This window comes from Scyliorhinus canicula, chromosome 13 (assembly GCF_902713615.1).
Source record: "Scyliorhinus canicula chromosome 13, sScyCan1.1, whole genome shotgun sequence".
In the NCBI taxonomy this organism is placed as follows: domain Eukaryota; kingdom Metazoa; phylum Chordata; class Chondrichthyes; order Carcharhiniformes; family Scyliorhinidae; genus Scyliorhinus; species Scyliorhinus canicula.
This window is the reverse complement of record NC_052158.1, coordinates 148,007,496-148,026,966: the sequence shown is the minus strand read 5'-3', so window position 1 is coordinate 148,026,966 and position 19,471 is coordinate 148,007,496. Positions and strand designations below refer to the sequence as shown.

The following is a 19,471-nucleotide window of genomic DNA, read 5'->3' as shown; positions in this document are numbered from 1 at the left end:
AGCAGAGTGCATGTCCTGCACCATGGAGTGCATGTCCTGCAGCAGAGTGCATGTCCTGCACCATGGAGTGCATGTCCTGCAGCAGAGTGCATGTCCTGCACCATGGAGTAAATGTCCTGCAGCAGTGCGGGATAGAAGACTTGCACCAAGGTCTCCACTGTGACCACCGCCCTCACTTTATCGACCTGATTGCTTTGAAGTGTCGGCACTACCTTGTTAGACAGAAGGCAGTAGGAGATCTCCAATCCGAGGAATGTAGCTGACATCCAGATTTTTCCTTTATCGCTCCAGCAACTGAGGCACGACCAAGTCCAGAGGTACCTCATCTGACTGGGCCTCAGCAGGGGCCTGCCTTCTAGTAATCCCGTGAGCGCCGGCACACTTGCATATCCTTGCCTCTGTCTGCTGTAGATCAAAGAGTGAGGTGCTCACCAGCTTGTGACTCTCCAGGACTAGGTCGCACCGAGGTGAGTGGCTTTGCACTGACAGGAGGTGTGGGTGATAGCTGTGACGGCTCTTCTGTCCCCACGATAGAGAAATCTTCATCGATGATCTGTCAGCTGGAGTCTTGTGCTTGTCTAGTGGCGGTCATGGGCTTCTTCCCTGATGTGCCTGTAAGAGAAAGAAGATGTCATTAGTGCATAGTACGGACCTTCAGATCAGGAGACATGACTCCTGTCAGCTTGGTGTGCTGGACGATGCTGAACTGGATCCTCACCTGGCTGGTCACTGCCCACTTCACCTTGGCAGTCGAGTTCCTCCCCAGTGAGCTGGAGGGCTCTTTCTTCAAACTCCGTGAGGACCCTTAACTTGGACATCTCTCCGCCCATCTGGGATCTTTCCCTTTTATGATATGCCAACTTGTCCCGCATGAAAACAGATGGAGAGGGTGTAAATAGGACACATGCCAGGGCAGATGGTAAGGATGTCAGGCAAGTACGTATGGGGAGTGGGAGATGGGAGGTGATAAAGAAATGACCCGCAGGGGAGAGTAAGCTGTGTGTGTGGGAGAGTAAGTGATGCTGGCAGGAAGTGAGCACCCTGTAGGTGTGTAGTGGATTTGCGAATGTGTGAGCTGAGAGTTATGCGAAGAGTTACCCACCCTAGCAGGTCACAGATCATTCATCCTTTTGCAACACTGGATACCTGTCCTCCTGTGCAGGGCTTTGCTGCTGAGCAGCTCTCCCATGGTGTGTTAGGGTCCCTGCTAGCTGCTTCCTGTGCATGGGTACAGGATGTCATGACACACCCCTACTGCATTGAGCAGTCTTGTGAGGGCGGCTTCAAAGAATCTGGGTGCAGACGTCTTAGCAGCCATGCGTTGTTATTGATGAAGAAGTAGTGGCTGGGGAATGCTGTGTTGGCCGTTAACACAAAAATCCATATGAACATATTGAACCTAATGGGCTGATTCTGCGCTGTAATTACATTGCAATTTTATTCCACCACGCTCATTGTTTATCGACAGAGGATCTGTTCTGGGGCCGTTGCTGTTTGTCATTTTTATAAATGACCTAGAGGAGGGCGCAGAAGGATGGGTGAGTAAATTTGCAGACGACACTAAAGTCGGTGGAGTTGTAGACAGTGCGGAAGGATGTTGCAGGTTACAGAGGGACATAGATAAGCTGCAGAGCTGGGCTGAGAGGTGGCAAATGGAGTTTAATGTGGAGAAGTGTGAGGTGATTCACTTTGGAAAGAATAACAGGAATGCGGAATATTTGGCTAATGGTAAAATTCTTGGTAGTGTGGATGAGCAGAGGGATCTCGGTGTCCATGTACATAGATCCCTGAAAGTTGCCACCCAGGTTGATAGGGTTGTGAAGAAGGCCTATGGTGTGTTGGCCTTTATTGGTAGAGGGATTGAGTTCCGGAGCCATGAGGTCATGATGCAGCTGTACCAAACTCTAGTACGGCCGCATTTGGAGTATTGCGTACAGTTCTGGTCGCCTCATTATAGGAAGGACGTGGAAGCTTTGGAACGGGTGCAGAGGAGATTTACCAGGATGTTGCCTGGTATGGAGGGAAAATCTTATGAGGAAAGGCTGATGGACTTGAGGTTGTTTTCGTTAGAGAGAAGAAGGTTAAGAGGTGACTTAATAGAGGCATACAAAATGATCAGAGGGTTAGATAGGGTGGACAGCGAGAGCCTTCTCCCGCGGATGGAGGTGGCTAGCACGAGGGGACATAGCCTTAAATTGAGGGGTAATAGATATAGGACAGAGGTCAGAGGTGGGTTTTTTACGCAAAGAGTGGTGAGGCCGTGGAATGCCCTACCTGCAACAGTAGTGAACTCGCCAACATTGAGGGCATTTAAAAATTTATTGGATAAGCATATGGATGATAAGGGCATAGTGTAGGTTAGATGGCCTTTAGTTTTTTTTTTCCATGTCGGTGCAACATCGAGGGCCGAAGGGCCTGTACTGCACTGTATCGTTCTATGTTCTATGTTCTATGTTCTAAGGTGAATAAGCTAGAATATCTGCAACCTGACATCAATATTCAAATCCTCCTAAAGCCTGGTCATCCTATCCCCAATTTCAACCCCACCAGTTAATCGCTTACGTTGTATCTAATGATACACATGGGTTCTGGGTTTTACTTGAACTCACATTCAATTTTGTTCATTTGGGACCTCAACCAAAAAAGGCAACAGGAGACAGTCCAGCTACGTAACTCAGGGAACTTCATTCAAGTTATGACTTCATACTTAACAAAGCAGGGCAGCAAACTGATTGGCGTATTCCAGCTCTTGCTTTCCGGTTTGGCTTCGGGAGCGAAGCGACACTTGGCTTCCCTTATCTACCTGTAATCTCAATGGATCTTCTGCTTTCCTATGGATAGCAGGCTCTGCAAACTGCACTTGCAAACCTAGCGAGAGCCTTGTTCACCGATAACTGCTGTTTCCAAGCCACCCTTTCAAAGCCACAACCCCCAGCGAGATCAATCTGCGATTGGTCTAGGCGGGCATGATCAGATCCTAATTGGTTTCTCGAGGGCTATGTTTATTTATTGATGTCCTTTCCCATCGTCCTCTGGCTGGTCCTCTCAGGTGTCGATTATTTGTGGGAGCATCCCTCGCATTAAAGTTTGTTTCTGTTACCTCTTGGTGAGATCAAAGGATGTTTCATGGTATCTTCCTTGCCCATTCGTTTAGGATGGAGGATGTATTATCCTTATGAATGATGCCTTGAGTGCGCCATCTCGGGATTTGTTTAATTGATGAAAGCTCCACATTATTTTTTTTAAATAAATTTAGAGTTCCCAATTCCTTTTTTTCCAATTAAGGGGCAATTTAGCGTGGCCAATCCACCTACTCTGCACATCTTTGGGTAGTGGGGGCACAACCCACACAAACACAGGGGGGAATGTGCAAACTCCACACAGACAGTGACCCAGAGCCAGGATCGAACCTGGGACCTCGGCGCTGTGAAGCAGCAGTGCTAACCCACTGCACCACCGTGCTGCCCTGAAGCTCCTCATTAAATCAAATCTTTTCAGTGACTGTTTTACGGGCACTGTCCTTCACTCTGTGAATAAAGTGAAAATGTTGCTTACAATTTAATACAATGTATATCCTAATTCAGAATACTACAAAGTATGAATACAGAAAGTTACAATGCAGGTTGTTCTTGAATAGTGAGTATAAAATATTGAAGTAATAGTCACTTTAAAATGTGACATTCTAAACCAGTCTCCTTATACATTAAGTTAATACATTGTGTTGAATAATAACGATCTAAAGGATTGTAGTGTTACAGCTAATTACATGCTGTCACAAAGTTTAGATCGAATACAAAGTTAAAGGTAATTGTTTCTTCTTAAAACCTATGAGCTAAGCTAATGTCTTTTTTTAAATTTAGAGTACCTATTTAATTTTTTACAATTGAGGGGCAATTTAGCGTGGCCAATTCACCTACTCTAAACATCTTTGAATTGTGGGGATGAAACCCACGAAAACACGGGGAGATTGTGCAAACTTTTCCCAGAGCCTAGATTGAACCTGGGATCTTGGCACCGTGAGACAGCAGTGCTAACCACTGCGTCACTGTCCTGCCCAAACTAAACTAATGTAAGGAACATCTGCTGTTACACTTCCCTTCCTTGTACCCATAAATTCCTGCAAACCTCCCTTTTGCGGATAACAAATGTGAGCTGCCCATTCAACCTTGATAGCTACAAGGCCCTACAGTTATTTACAACAGGAGTTATCTGTGATTAACTCAACCATAGTTAGCTTTATTCTGTCTAAAATCCCGAGATTCAACATTCTATCAAGTGAAGCTAAAAACAGTCACATGATACTAAGACTAAAATTCCCTGAAGTTTAATCAGAATCGTATGTTGATAGGGCAGAACGGTGGCGCAGTGGTTAGCACTGCCGTCTCACGGCGCCGAGGTCCCAGGTTCGATCCTGGCTCTGGGTCACTGTCAGTGTGGATTTTGCACATTCTCCCCGTGATTGCGTGGGTTTCGCCCCCACAACCCAAAGATGTGCAGAGTAGGTGGATTGACCATGCTAAAAATTGCTAGAACACTCTCTCTCCGCAAATATATCTCTGTAAATAAATTTCTTTAAATCGAACCTCGAAGAATTTGTCTTTATTATGATTTCAACGGCATCATGATCGGCGCAGGCTTGGAGGGCCAATGGGCTTGTTCTGTGCTGTACGTTCCTTTGTTCTTTGGTTATCTCGAGATGGTATCATTTCACCTGTTATTCTGATGAATCCCAATCCAATGCCCCAGTCCTTATTTGTCTTTTATCCAACAGCTCCCCATATGATGTTGCACTGCCCAGCATCTCCTGTTAGTTCCTCTCTGCTGAGGACATCAAACACAACCACCTTGTCTTCTCCCGGCTGGAGCACAATGTGACAACATGACTATGATGTCCATTGTTTAGTATCTCTGCCATCTTATCATTGCTTCCTCTGCTTCTTAAGCAACCTTGTGATCCTCACAACAGTTCCTTCTTGTCTTTTTCTTTATTTTTCTTCATCAGTACAGCTAAATCAATAAGGTCCTGCCTTCATGTAGGATCAATTATCACATTTTTTTCTGCTTCTTAAGATGCTAATTTCCATTAAATTGATAGCAAATCAAGCTGCTATTTATCAGAAATAGCAACCTTTGTAGTTGATGGCTACCTTAGAACATAGAACATAGAACATTACAGCGCAGTACAGGTCCTTCGGCCCACGATGTTGCACCGTCCTGTGAAACCCTTCTAACCTTGGGTGGTAGCCACTGTCATTTACCATGACATAACTATCAAATCCTAGGGGTTAATAATAATAACCCTTATTGTCACAAGTAGGTTCACATTAACACTGCAATGAAGTTACTGTGACGAGCCCCAAGTCGCCACATTCTGGCACCTGTTCGGGTACACAGAGGGAGAATTCAGAACGTCCAATTCACCTAACAAGCATGTCTTTCGGGACTTATGGGCGGAAACCGGAGCGCCCGGAGGAAACCCACGCAGACACAGGGAGAACGTGCAGACTCCGCACAGACAGTGACCCAAGCTGGGAATCGAACCAGGGACCCTGGCGCTGTGAAGTAATACTGCTAATCACTGTGCTACTGTGCAGCTGCGGAACTGGTCAAACTTATAAGTACTGTCGTTGCAAGAGCAGGTCAGAGGCTGGAATTCTGCATCGCGTAACTCACCTGACTCCCGAAAACATGTCCACCATCTGCAAAGCACAAGGGGTGTGATGGAAAGCATGCCAAACACCTGATTAGTGCAGCTCCAACAACACTCAGAATGCTCAACTGTAGACTTGGTGTCATACAAATGACCACACCAGACTTTAATACAATTTAATTTCATTATATTTGGATGTTCTTATCAGACAGTTAAATTGATTCAGTATGTGTGCAAAGTCTCACTTTTGATCCTGCATTAAACACACAGCCGTACCAGCCTCCCCGGACAGGCGCCGGAATGTGGCGACTAGGGGCTTTTCACAGTAACTTCATTGAAGCCAACTCATGACAATAAGCCATTTTCATTTCATTTCATTTCATTTCAACTTGAGTATACTAAATACTAGCCTCTTGGCATAGTTGATGCAAGTCCCTGACTTGTCACAAACAATTCAAACTAAAAGCTCAAATGTTACCCGTTACTGGAAATGGCTAGCCTGATTTCCATTAGGCGATGTTCCTTCGATCCCTTTGCTCGAACCCTGTAGTTCTTGTGTGACGGTCAGTCTGTACAGTTGTCATTGACCGTATCCTCCACTTTTACATGTTCTGCTTTGGTATCTAAAATGAGAAGAGGGTGCAGAAGAGGTTTACCAGAATGTCGCCTGGTATGGAGCGCATTAACCATGAGGAGAGGTTGGATAAACTCAGTTTGTTCTCACTGGAACGACAGAGGTTGAGGGGCGACCTGATAGAAGTCTACAAAATCATGAGAGGCATAGACAGAGTGGATAGTCAGAAGATTTTTCCCAGGGTGGAAGAGTCAATTACTAGGGGACATAGGCTTAAGGTGCGAGGCGCAAAGTTCAGAGGAGATGTGCGAGGGAAAGTTTTTACACAGAGGGTAGTGAGTGCCTAGAACTTGCTGCTGGTAGAGGTGGTGGAAACAGATACGATATTGACGTTTAAGTGGCATTTTAGCAAATACATGAATAGGTTGGGAATAGAGGGACACGGACCCCGGAAGTGTAGAAGATTTTAGGTTAGGTGGGCAGCATAGTCGGTGCAGGCTTGGAGGGCCGAAGGGCCTGTTCCTGTGCTGTACTTTTCTTTGTTCTTTGTTCTTTGTTCAGATGTTTGCCCTCTAGTTATAAGGTCACCAATGGGGCTCATTCACTGTTCTTTGTCACTTAAGTCTTTCTTTGAGCAATTGAACGATGTGCTTTCACATGATATGAGTTCTGTGCAAGACAGGACAAACTGTTTAACACAATCATTCTCTTAGTACCTCTCGAGTGTCTTTGCTGAACTTGTCATACTTTGGCTGCAGATTTGATTTGAATCACCCATATCAGGTATCTGCAGGCATCAACTGACTGGTCCACACAGAGTTCTATTGTTCCCATCACAGAACTAGTTCAAACTCGTTTCAATAGTTTGGATTCGCTTCACTTGACCTTTCTCCTTCCCAGCATACTTCAGGGGCTTCCCTGACCAGCCATTTCAGGTTACATAACGCAATCCAGGATACACATCCCACTATCACCTTGAACACTCACTTCCACCTTTCACTGGCGCACAGTGGCTGCAGTGTGTACCATCGACAAGATGCATTGAAGCAACTCACCAAACAGCCTTTGACAGCTCCTTCCGAACCCGGGAGGACAAGGGCAGCGGATACATGGGAACACCACCAACTCCCAGCCACATACCACCCTGACTTGGAAAGATACCGCTGTTCCTTCACAAACGGCGGGCCATGGTTCTAGATTTCCCTCCCTAACATCACCTGATCTGCAGCAATTCACGAAGGCAGCTCACCACCTCCTTCTCAAGGGCAATTAGGAATGGGAAATATATGCTGGTCTATCCAGCAAAGCCCACATTTACAAGTGTAAACATCACCTTATGCTACATTTTTAAATCAGTAATTTCATGTGTGCTTATTTGGAAACCATCAATTGCCTACATTATTTTATTATTTCAGGATGTCTTCGCTGCCTATCTGGTGATATTGTGATCAACAAAGTTATCTCTGTGATATGGAATCATAGAATTTACAGTGCAGGAGGCCATTTGGCCCATCGCGTCTGCACCGGCCCTTGGAAACCCATGCCTCCACCCTACCCCTGTAACCCAATAACCCAATTTAACATTAAAGACACTGTGCCAATTTTAGCATGGCCAATCCACTTAACCTGCACATCTTTGGACTGTAGTAGGAAACCGGAGTACCTGGAGGAAACTCTTCCAGTCACAGGGAGAAAGTGCAAACTCCATACAGACAGTGAACCATACGGCCGATGGCACTCTGCAGAACCAGGGGCCAAGGTGGGTGGTCAGTGGGGTGCGCAGCACGATGGCTGCATTGTCGGCCACGGCAAAGGCAGTCTGTGCCTGGACACCGCCCCAGTCCCTTGTGGGGTCACCGGGATGCAAGGCCCATCACCTGTCACCCCCATCACCAACACCGCACCCCCCCCCAGTCAGCCTGGCCAGTGCCCGGCCCGGTACCCCACAGTCGTGCCTCTCCGTCTCCTACCTCCTCTCTCTCCCTCATACAGCACCTGCTTTCCTGATTTTTAAAAGTGCAGGTCAACCTCGCCATCGGGAATACCCCCCCCCCCCCCCCGGTGTGGCTGGAGCATCGCGGAGGCCCCAGAGAATACTGGGTCAGCATTTACTGTCACTGCGGAGTGGAACGCATTGACACCTCTGTCAAGGTGCCGGAGAATTGCGTTTTGATATGAACCCGGCACCCACCACGATTTTGGCGTAAAAACCAATTCTCCGCCCAATCGCCTTTCCTGATTTCGGATTCAGCCAATGAAGAATCACGCCCAGGATGTTTGCTCTTTTACTATTAACTAGACAGTCAATCATTGGCACATTATATAGTTTCCTATCTCAAGACTTTCTTGACTATCTTAATGTATTCGCCAAGCCATCAGATACAAACCATATATTGGACAGGATTGAACGGCGACGCTCCCACTGAAAAGCAGCGCGACATGGCCGATAGACGCCGGGAGACCCAGCTCCCGGGATCTACCCGGCTTGCAACGCATCACGAGATCTAACTCCCCTTCTCCGCGGAGACCTCGGGCATGTGCCGTTCAGTACTGATCTCCACAAGCGGGGAGCAGACGGAACGGCACTCATGAGGGTCTCCCTGGGGATCGGAGTTTTGACGGCAAAATCGCTGTGGGTGCCGGGTTCATATCAAAACGCAATTCTCCGGCACCTTGACAGAGGCGTCAATGCGTTAGTCCGTTGAAATAAACGTGCAAAAGGTAAACCTAAGCAGTAACTGGCAACAACAAGCGATTCAACTCTCAATCCCTTTGTACAACGTTTGCCACGTTATTGTCGATAAAAAGCTGTTATTTCACTTCACTGAATTTGCGTCCCTTCTTTTTTTCAGAAGGCGAAACCTATGCCACATGTGAATCCGCTTATGAATCCGGGAGATCGTGAATAGCGAAGACAAGAATCTCTTCCTAAGATCGGGCCGAGTAGGCAAGGTGCGGGCTTCCCACCGCACAATATATCTTCCACCTCACAGCCCCTGCCTTGGTGGGCAAAATTACATTCCAACATGGTAATATAACACATTTAGTCTGTTCCAACTTCAGCTCCGTGTTAATAATTGACAAACTTCTGTTACAATTATACGGTTCATAAGATTATTTTCTCACAGAATTGTTATGGCATGGAGGGACGTCATTTGGCCCAAATGTGTCAGCACCAACCCTCCAGATGAGCAACTCACCTCGTGTCATTTCCCTGCCTTCTCCCCATAACCTTGCATATTCTTCCTTTTCAGATAACACCCGAATTACCTCTTGATTACTTCCGATGAACCTGCTTCCACCACACTCTCAGACAGTGCCTTCCAAACTCTCCCCACTCGCTGCATAAAAAGGTTTTGCCTCACATCACTTCTGTTTCGTTCACCAATTACTTCAGATATGTGCGCTCCCGTTATGGAGTCTTTCACGAATGGGAACAATTACTCCCTGTCTACTCTGTCCGGAGTTTGGGACTCTATTTTTGGGTCTGCATTTTAGGGTAAATTACAGGGTTAGTTAACTTGTTCTGAAGGTTGTCGGCCGGCAAGCCTGGGTGGTTCGTTTATTCGAGATCAATGGAAGGCTTAGGTTATTTTACTGAGAAGAAGTTGCAAGGTATTTACGCTTGGAAACAATGGCCACAGCCTCTGAGTTTACAATAAATCTCCCAAAGTCTCAGAAGGTGTTGTTGGTATCAGGTTGTATGTAGACTGTTGTGCTGTAAAATGGATAGCCAATAAGCGTTTCTATCTGGCTACAAGGTTAATATGGTTCACCTTGCAATTAGTAAGAATAATTACAGGGCAGGGTCAGCCATTTTTGAGATCAGATTGCAGGTTTGCTACAAATCAATGACTATAACAGGAAGACAACCGGGGATGGATTCTCCGTTTTTGGGACTATGTCCCCACAGTGGAAACTGGTCTTTTATGCCAGGAAAACTGGTGTCACAAGGGCACCGATTAACCATCTTGCTGGGGGCTAGCAGGCAGCTGCCGTAGCTGCCGATACACCACCCCCCCCGGACCCTGGGCCGTTCGCCCACCCCAGAACGCCTACACACATAGCCCCCAGTCCCAAATGAAGCCCGCACTGCCCTCCGATCGGCCCTCCTCCGACTTTGGCAGCCCTCGACTGAGTCCGCAGCCGCGACATGAGGTTCCTGAGTGGCAGGATTCATGGTTAGTGGTTAGATCCATGCCTGAGACACTGGATAGCCGGCGTGGTGTACTCCACAAGTACGCCGATTTTCGGGAGGGGCCAGAGAATAGTGAAACCGCCGCCATTCCCGATTTTGTGCGTGAAAACGGATTTTCCGCCCTGTCGCTGATTTTGGCATGGGGTGCGGAGAATCCAGCCCCAGATCATCTCTGTGCTGAGCGAAGAGAATGGGCTACTTGGTGTTGCAAACTACCATAACTAGATTCAGAAAGAAGACGGTTTATTAGTCAAAGCGATTCACCTTGCGGCCATCCAAGGGTTGCGCGAGATGCTTCCTGGAATGGTGAGAGTGACAAATCATCATCTAGAACAGGCTTTACCGCTCATGATGGATTGAAGAAACTTTCTGAAAAATGAGGAAAGCACCTGGAGATGCTCATTGAAAGTTCCCACTCAGTGAAACAAGAAAATGAGTTCCCATTGGAAGCTGGGGGTAACGATGACCATTTGCAAAAGGGACTTTTGAGGAAAAAGGAAGTGTATGTAAGGATGAGAAAACAAGGTTCAGTTGGGTCGCTTGAGGGTTACAAGGTAGCAAGGAATGAGCTAAAAAAAAGGGCTTAGTAGAGCTAGGAGGGGGCATGAGAAGTCCTTGGCGGGTCGGATCAAGGAAAACCCCAAGGCTTTTTACTCTTATGTGAGAAATAAAAGAATGACCAGGGTGACGGTAGGGCCGATCAAGGACAGTAGTGGGAACTTGTACATGGAGTCAGAAGAAATAGGAGAGGAGTTGAATGAATACTTTCCTTTAATGTTCACCAAGGAAAGGGGCCATGTTTTTGAGGTTGAGAGTGTGATACAGGCGGGTAGGTTGGAGGAGGTAGATGTTCTGTGGAAGGATGTATTAGCAATTTTGAAAAACCTGAGGGTCGACAAGTCCCCTGGGCCAGATGGAATATATCCAAGGATTCTTAGGAGGCAAGGGATGAGATTGCTGAGCCTTTGGCTTTGATCTTTGGGTCCTCACTATCCACGGGGATAGTGCCAGAGGACTGGAGAGTGGCGAATGTTGTTCCTCTGTTCAAGAAAGGGAATAGGAATGACCCTGGTAATTATAGGCCGTTTAGTCTTACTTCGGTGGTCGGTAAGTTAATGGAAAAGGTCCTGAAGGATAGGATTTATGACCATTTGGAAAGAGACAGCTTAATCTGGGATAGTCAACACGGATTTGTGAATGGTAAGTCTTGCCTCACAAATTTGATTGAATTCTTTGAGGAGGTAGCTAAGTGTGTAGCTGAAGGTAGAGCAGCTGATGTCATATACATGGATTTTAGTAAGGCGTTTGATAAGGTTCCCCATGGTCGGCTCATGAAGAAAGTAAGGAGGTGTGGGATAGAGGGAAATTTGGCCAATTGGATAAGTAACTGGCTATCACATAGAAGACAGAGGGTAGTGGTGGATGGAAAATTTTCAGACTGGAGACCAGTTACCAGCGGTGTACCACAGGGATCAGTGCTGGGTCCTCTGCTATTTGTAATTTTTATCAATGACTTGGAGGAGGGGGCTGAAGGGTGGGTCAGTAAATTTGCTGATCACACCAAGATTGGTGGAGTAGTGGATGAGATGGAGGGCTGTTGTAGGCTGCAAATAAACATTGATAGGATGCAGAGCTGGGCCGAAAAATGGCAGATGGAGTTTAACACACGGCAGCACGGTAGCATGGTGGTTAGCACAATTGCTTCACAGCTCCAGAGTCCCAGGTTCGATTCCCGGCTTGGGTCACTGTCTGTGTGGAGTCTGCACATTCTCCCCGTGTGTGCGTGGGTTTCCTCCGGGTGCTCCGGTTTCCTCCCACAGTCCAAAGATATGCAGGTAAGGTGGATTGGTCATGCCAAATTGCCCTTAGTGTGCAAAATTGCCCTTAGTGTTGGGCTGTGTTACTGGGTTATGGGGATAGGGTGGAGGTGTGGTTTTGGGTAGGGTGCTCTTTCAAAGAGCCAGTGCAGACTCGATGGGCCGAATGGCCTCCTTCTGCACTGTAAATTCTATGAAAAAGTGGGAGGTGTTTCATTTTGGGAGAAAAAATGTGAATGCGGATTACTGGGCCAACAGCAGGGTTCTGAGGAATGTGGAGGGACAGAGAGATCTTGGGGTTCATGTCCACAGATCTCTGAAGGTTGCCCATCAAGTGGATAGAGCCGTGAAGAAGGCTTATAGTGTGTTAGAGTTTATTAACAGGGGGCTTGAGTTTAAGAGCCGCTGGGTTATGCTGCAACTATACATGACCCTGGTGAGACCACATTTGGAGTATTGTGTACAGTTCTGGGGCGAAATTCTCCGACCCCCAGCAGGGTCGGAGAATCGCCTGGGGGCGCCTAAAATCCCGCCCCCGCCGTGGCAGAGATTCTCCGCCACCCGGGAAGTGGCGGGGGCAGGAATCTCGCCCCGCCGATCAAAGTGGCCCCTGCGGCGATTCTCCGGCCCGGATGGGCCGAGGTCCCGCAGCTGGGGGGCCTCTCCCGCCGCCGAGGTTTAAACCACCTCTGGAACGGCGGGCTCAGTGGCGCGAGCAGGCCCCCGGGGTCCTGGGGGGGCGGGGGGGCGATCGGACCCCGGGGGGTGCCCCCACGGTGGCCCGGCCCGCGATCGGGGCCCCCCGATCAGGGGCCGGGCCAGTGCCCTGGCTGCACTAGTTTCCTCCGCGTCCGCCACGGCATCCGCCATTTTGGAGGCGGAAGGGAACACCACATCGCGCATGCGCCGACCGGCAAAAGCCTTTCGGCCAGCCCTGCTTGCGGGGGCGCCGGGTGTTCGCGCCAGTCTTCTGGTGCAAACCGCTCCGGCGCGGGGCTGGCCCCCAAAGGTGGGGAGAATTCCCTACCTTTGGGGAGGCACGACCCCTGAGTGGTTCGCGCCACTCCCCTACTCTGGCACCCTCCATCACGCCGGGTAGGGGAGAATGCCGCCCCTGGTCACCTCATTATAGGAAGGATGTGGAAGCATTGGAAAGGGTGCAAAGGAGATTTGCCAGGATGCTGCCTGGTTTGCAGGATAGATCTTATGAGGAAAGGTTGAGGGAGCTAGGGCTTTTCTCTTTGGAGCGGAGGAGGATGAGAAGTGACTTAATAGAGGAGTATAAGATGATGAGAGGGATAGATAGAGTGGGCGTTCAGAGACTATTTCCTCGGGTGGATGTAGCTGTTACAAGGGGGCATAACTATAAGATTCAGGGTGGGAGATATAGGAGGGATGTCCGAGGTAGGTTCTTTACTCAGAGAGTGGTTAGGGTGTGGAATGGATAGCCTGCTGTGATAGTGGAGTCGGACACTTTAGGAACTTTCAGGCGGTTATTGGATAGGCACATGGAGCACATCAGAATGACAGGGAGTGGGATAGCTTGATCTTGGTTTCGGACAATGCTCGGCTCAACATCGAGGCCGAAGGGTCTGTTCTGTGCTGTACTGTTCTATGTTCTATGTTCTATGGACTGTAATTTCACGGAGACTGCAATGAGTATCAAAGGGGAAGGTCACTTCTATACCTTAAAGTATAAGTTGACTTCAGTTTGGAGTGCTTTTTGCCATTTGTTGTAGGAAAGTATCTAAGATATGAAATCACGACATATCTTTTTTTCAGCTAGTAACTAAAAGTTCAAGTTTCTTTTTTCAAAACATCGCTCTCTGCAGAGATGAAAATCCTTCACCAAACAAAGGAATCAAATCTTTCAAAGGACATTTTTCCAATTTAATAAAGGTTTAAAGATGAACGGGGATACAGAAAGCCATTCAGCCTCACCTATCTCACCAATTTATCTTCACTGCAAAAGCATTAAAGTGTCCTCTACATCATTGAAATCGCGTCATTCTCTCCTCCTAATTTTTACCAATATTTTTCGATATCCCTTCTGCCCTCTCATGTGAATGTGAAAGGTCCTATGGAATTATTTTGAATTAAGAACATGTGTTTGCAGCAAGATAGATTGTCTGGTCAATTATCACTACTTATTGGACCTTGGTTGCCATGTTTCACTACATTGAAACTGATTTGTTATGAACTCAACATACCTCCACATTGAGAGCCAAGGTCGGGAACTCAGAATCCTGGCAGATCTCAGAGTTTCCTCGTGTTCACAGTGCACGAGTGGGCTGCACATGTGCAGTTCAGCATTTGCCGTTCTTCATGCCAAGGACAGCCCAGCACGCATGATCAGTAAGGAAAAAAAGCACGGAAACGCAGATCATATGACCAGGCATCGTTGAAGACAACTGTTCCAGTCAGGGAACAGAGAAAGAGGACAGGGAGAGGTCCAAAATAATAATCCCAGATAAGGAAAAGCAATAGGAAAAGGATCAAGTTAACTTAAAAGGCGAGGAACAGAGAAAGAGACCCCATACAGGAAAATAGCTGCTGTTGGGAGACTTTAAGTGAAGAGGGCTCAGGAGGATCCCTGGGAATTGAAGAGGCAGCAGAAGGTTGGTGACTCCATGCTGTGTGTCGCTGGTGGCCTTTGGTGCCGTAATATCCTGCTCGATAAGAGCTAAAGGTTTGCTTGTGAGTTGGTTCTTGAAAGCTGGTTCGGGAATCCAGGGAAATAGAATCTCACGACATGAGAAGGGCAATTGTTATTGTCACCAAGTTGGAACGACATATGGAGAGAATTCGAAGGCAAGATTCTTGAAGGTGAAGACTGGAATCACTTGTAAGAGAGACAGAGTTTAAGCTGGATTGGTTGACTCATGTGTTTACTGACGTCTGGGTAGGTTATTGAGAAATCCATGAAGTCCACCATGGTCACATCTGCCATTTAGTGTGAGGTGTCACGTGTCCACCCACAGTTTACTTGCTAATACACGTATACCTCTGTATAAAAGCAAATTTGGTCTTTATCCTTTATGAAGATTGGTGTCAGCTTCCTGGGGAATCAGGAGTCTTGATTCTTCTGAGACAATAGGCAGAAAAGGCTGTTGGGAAAGAATCAGGATCTTACTTCAGTTTTATGCTTAACGTTCAACTTTAAACTTTCACCTCAGGTGAAAGCCAAGCCAATATTCGGAGCCCAGGTTGACACACGATCAACAGCAACTACTTGAAGTCGAAGGCAACAACAAAGGGACTGCACTTAGTCACACCTTTCTTCAAAGAGAAACAGAGAGAACTGTGAAGATTGGGTGTGGAAGATATTTGGGGGTGGCGAAAATATGTAAAGCAACCATTGAAGTGACTTCAAGGAGAATGAAGCTAAAAGGGGGTGGCACGGTGGCACAGTGGTTACCATTGCTGCCTCACAGTGCCAAGGACCAGAGTTCAATTCCGGCTTTGGTTAACTGTCTGTGTGGACTTTGCACATTCTCCTTGTGTCTGCATGGATTTCCTCTGGGTGCTCTGGTTTCCTCCCACAGTCCAAAGATGTGCAGGTTAGATGGATTGGCCATGATAAACTGCCCCTTAGTGTCCAAAAGGTGAGGTGGGGTGACTGGGATAGAGTGGACAAGTGGGCCTGGGTAGGGTGTTCTTTCAGTGGGTCGGTGCAGACCTGATGGATCGAATGGCCTCCTTCTGTACTGTATGTATTCTATGATTCTATGAAAAACTGAATGAAGAGTCAGTTTCAGTTCAAAGTTACGAGGGGCATTGGAAATAACATGGGGATAGGAGGAGGCTGTTCAATATTTTGAGTTTGATGTGCCATCCAACAACATCCTGGCTGGTCTGTAACTTATCTCCAAAACTTTAACACGCTTACTTAGTAAAAACTAACAATCTCAGTTTTGGCAGTTCCAGTTGAACTCCAACCTCAACATTTTTAATTGGCGGAGAGAATTATAAATAATGACTGCCCTTAAGTGCTTTCTGATAGCATCTCCAATTGGTCCAGTTCTAAAATTAAGATTATGGCTGTATTACAGGCCAGGGTTTAGAGACCCCCCAAAGTGTATCATGGAGTTCACTTGACCCACAGCTTTAAATAGATTTTGGTTATGGGGAGCCCACTTTACAGGTGTGATGCAACAGAGATCTAAAGTATTTTTAAACCAAAACAGTGTTTATTCTATGAATCCAGTTAACATTTTAAACACACACAGTAAACATCTTAGCAACTATCAACTCAAATACGCCCCCAATGAATACAGTACTCTATAAGTAACCCTTAATCTTTCCTTGCAACATCCATAAGATAAATACTCCCTTCAACACAGACATCAGGTTTAAATTCTCTACTGAGAGCAGTTATCACTTTTAAATGAGCAAGTGATTTGAAGGCATTCCTTTCATGCAGAAAGAGACCAGAATTACACCTTGTTTCTCTGGATGCAGCTTCCAATCTGCAAAACAAAACTAAACACACCTTGTAGCTGCTAGCTCAAAGCGAAAGTAGAACAGACAGACAGCCCAGCTTCACCCACACTCTGACATCACTGCAACTATTTGATAAACACACCATTTCTTAAAGATACACCCACTACAGCTATTTGATAAACACTCATTTCTTAAAGGTACTCTCACATGACAGCTGGTCCTTTCCAGCCATTCACGCCGATGGGATTTTCTGGTCCCATTGACGGCTCATCCCTGCCATGGGTTTCCCGGTGGTGAAGGATGCATTCAACAGGAAACCCCGCCCACAACAGCAGGAACATAAAAGAGAATGCAAAGCCAGTCTGTGCAATCTGACCTCATAATTTAATCAATTTGTCAGGTACATCTGTCCAGCCAACCCCATACACCACCCCACCCCCCCACCCCCATCCCTCCTCCCCATCCCCACCCATCCCCACCCTCCACCAGAACTTTCAATGATTGAGTATCCAGTGGGGGACACAAGTACAAACATTCGCAATTTCTGGCGTCAAGAAACTTCTTCTCATTCAATCCAAAATGAAACGGAAGTGAATGGGCAAAAAGATGGAACATAATGTAGGAAAATGTGAAGTTATACACTTTTGTCAGCAGAATAAAGAAGCCGAATATAATTCAAATGGAGAAAGACTTCAGAAAGCCGCAGCATAGAGAGGTTTGCGGATCCTCAAATATAATTCACAAAAAGCTAACATGCAAGTTCAGCAAGTAATAGGAAAAGCAAATGGAAGAAAAGCAAATTACTGTGGATGCTGGAATCTGAAATGAAAGAGAAAATGCTGGAAAATCTCAGCAGGTCTGGCAGCATCTGTAGGGAGAGAAAAGAGCGAACGTTTCGAATCTGATGACTCGTTGTCAAAGGCAACAGACAGAGAGAGTGGGAAATATTTATACTGTGGAGTGAGAATGAAAGATGAGTCATAGCCACAGAAACCCAGAGAAACCGGGTTGCTAATGGCCACAGAAACCAAGTGAAGAGAGTGCTAATGGTAGTCCCCAGAGAGAAAAAAAGGTGTGAAAGGACAAACAGCATAGAAACTAAGATCAGAGCAACTATAATCTAACTATCAAACTATCATCAAAGCAATTGGAATGTTGGTCTTCATTTCAAAGAGAATAGAATATAAAGATAGGAAAGTCGTACTAAAATATACAAGACACTAGTTACTGTACCTGATATACTGTAAACAATTTTGCACCACTTATCTAAGGAAAGATATATTGGCATTGGAGGCAGTCCAGAGATGGTTGACAAGGTTTATCATGGGTATAGTGCAATGAGGAGAGGTTGAGTAGGTTGGGACTGTACTTATTGGAGTTTAGAAGAATGCGAGGCAAACTTATTGAGACATATCAGATTCTCAAGGACTTGGACAGGGGAGAAGCTGAAAGGATGTTTCCCCTTGTGGGAGAGTCTAGGACCAGAGGGTATAATCTCAGATCAAGGAGTCATCCGTTTAAGACGGAGATGAGGAGGAACATATTCTCTCAGAGGGTAGTGGATCTGGGGAATTCTCTAATGCAGAGGGTTGTAGAGATTGGGTTAAGTATGTTTAAGCCTGCAATAGATGGATTTCTAATCAGTAAGGGAATCAAGGGTTATGGAGATAAGGAGGGAAATTGGAGTTGGGGATTATCACAGCAGATCAGCCATGATCTCATTGAATGGCGGAGCAGAATCAATTGGCCGAAAGGCCTATTTCTACTCATACATCTAATACTCTTAAGGAACTAGTTCTGGAATCTACAACCAGGGAATCAACTTCTCAACAACTATTGTGTGAAATCTTCAAAAAACGTTTCAGTGAGCTCACCTCTCATTCTGCTAAACTTCAACGTTATGGGCCCATTCTTGCAAATCTCTCCTCATAGAGCAAACCATTCATCCCAGAAATCAATCTAGTGAATCTAGATGTGTCACCTCATTCCAAACCCACGACCACTACCATCCAGAAGGACCTGGGCAGCAGATTTCTGGGAACGCCACCACCTGGAGGTTCCCCTCCAAGCCACTCACAATCCTGACTTGGAAATATATCGCCGGCGCTGGGTCAAAACCCTGGAACTCCCTCCCTAACAGCACAGTAGGTGTTTCTGCAACACATGGACTGCAGCGGTTCAAGAAGGCAGCTCACCACCACCTTATCAAGGGCAATTAGGGATGGGCAATAAATGCTGGCCGAGTTAGCCATGCCCACATCTCATGAATCAATTTTAAAAGGACAAGGCAATCAAAAGAATACAGCATGTGTGGCCTCAGCAAGGTCAATATAATTGCAGCAAGATATCTTTGCCGAATTCTCCCCTACCCGGCGGGGCGGGGGGTCCCGGCGTAGTGGAGTGGCGACAACCACTCCGGCGTAGGGCCTCCCCAAAGGTGCGGAATTCTCCGGAATTCCTACCCAACGACCGGCGTCGGGGCTGGCCGAAGGCCTTCGCCGGTCGGCGTGAGTCCGCGCATGAGCCGGAGCGTCAGCGGCCGCTGACGTCACCACCGGCGCATGCGCGGTGGAGGGGGTCTCTTCCGCCTCCGCCATGGTAGAGGCCGTGGCGGCGGCGGAAGAAAAAGAGTGCCCCCACGGCACTGGCCCACCCGGCGATCGATGGGCCCCGATCGCAGGCCATGCCACCGTGGGGGCACCCCCCTGGGTCAGATCGCCCTGCGCCCACCCCCCCCAGGACCCCGGGGCCCGCTCGCGCCACATGCTCCCATCGGCACCAGAGGCGGG

General features: G+C 47.2%; 1 protein-coding gene across 1 annotated transcript in view; it reads left to right on the top strand.

The window, feature by feature from the left end:
• LOC119975658 (succinate receptor 1-like) overlaps positions 1-19,471 on the top strand; it is a 54,868-nt gene that overhangs the window by 29,753 nt on the left and 5,644 nt on the right. The window contains exon 4 of the mRNA XM_038815440.1: positions 9,077-9,253. Within this exon, the coding sequence (XP_038671368.1) occupies positions 9,251-9,253 (3 nt within the window). The 5' untranslated portion in view covers positions 9,077-9,250. The remainder of the gene's footprint in view (positions 1-9,076; positions 9,254-19,471) is intronic.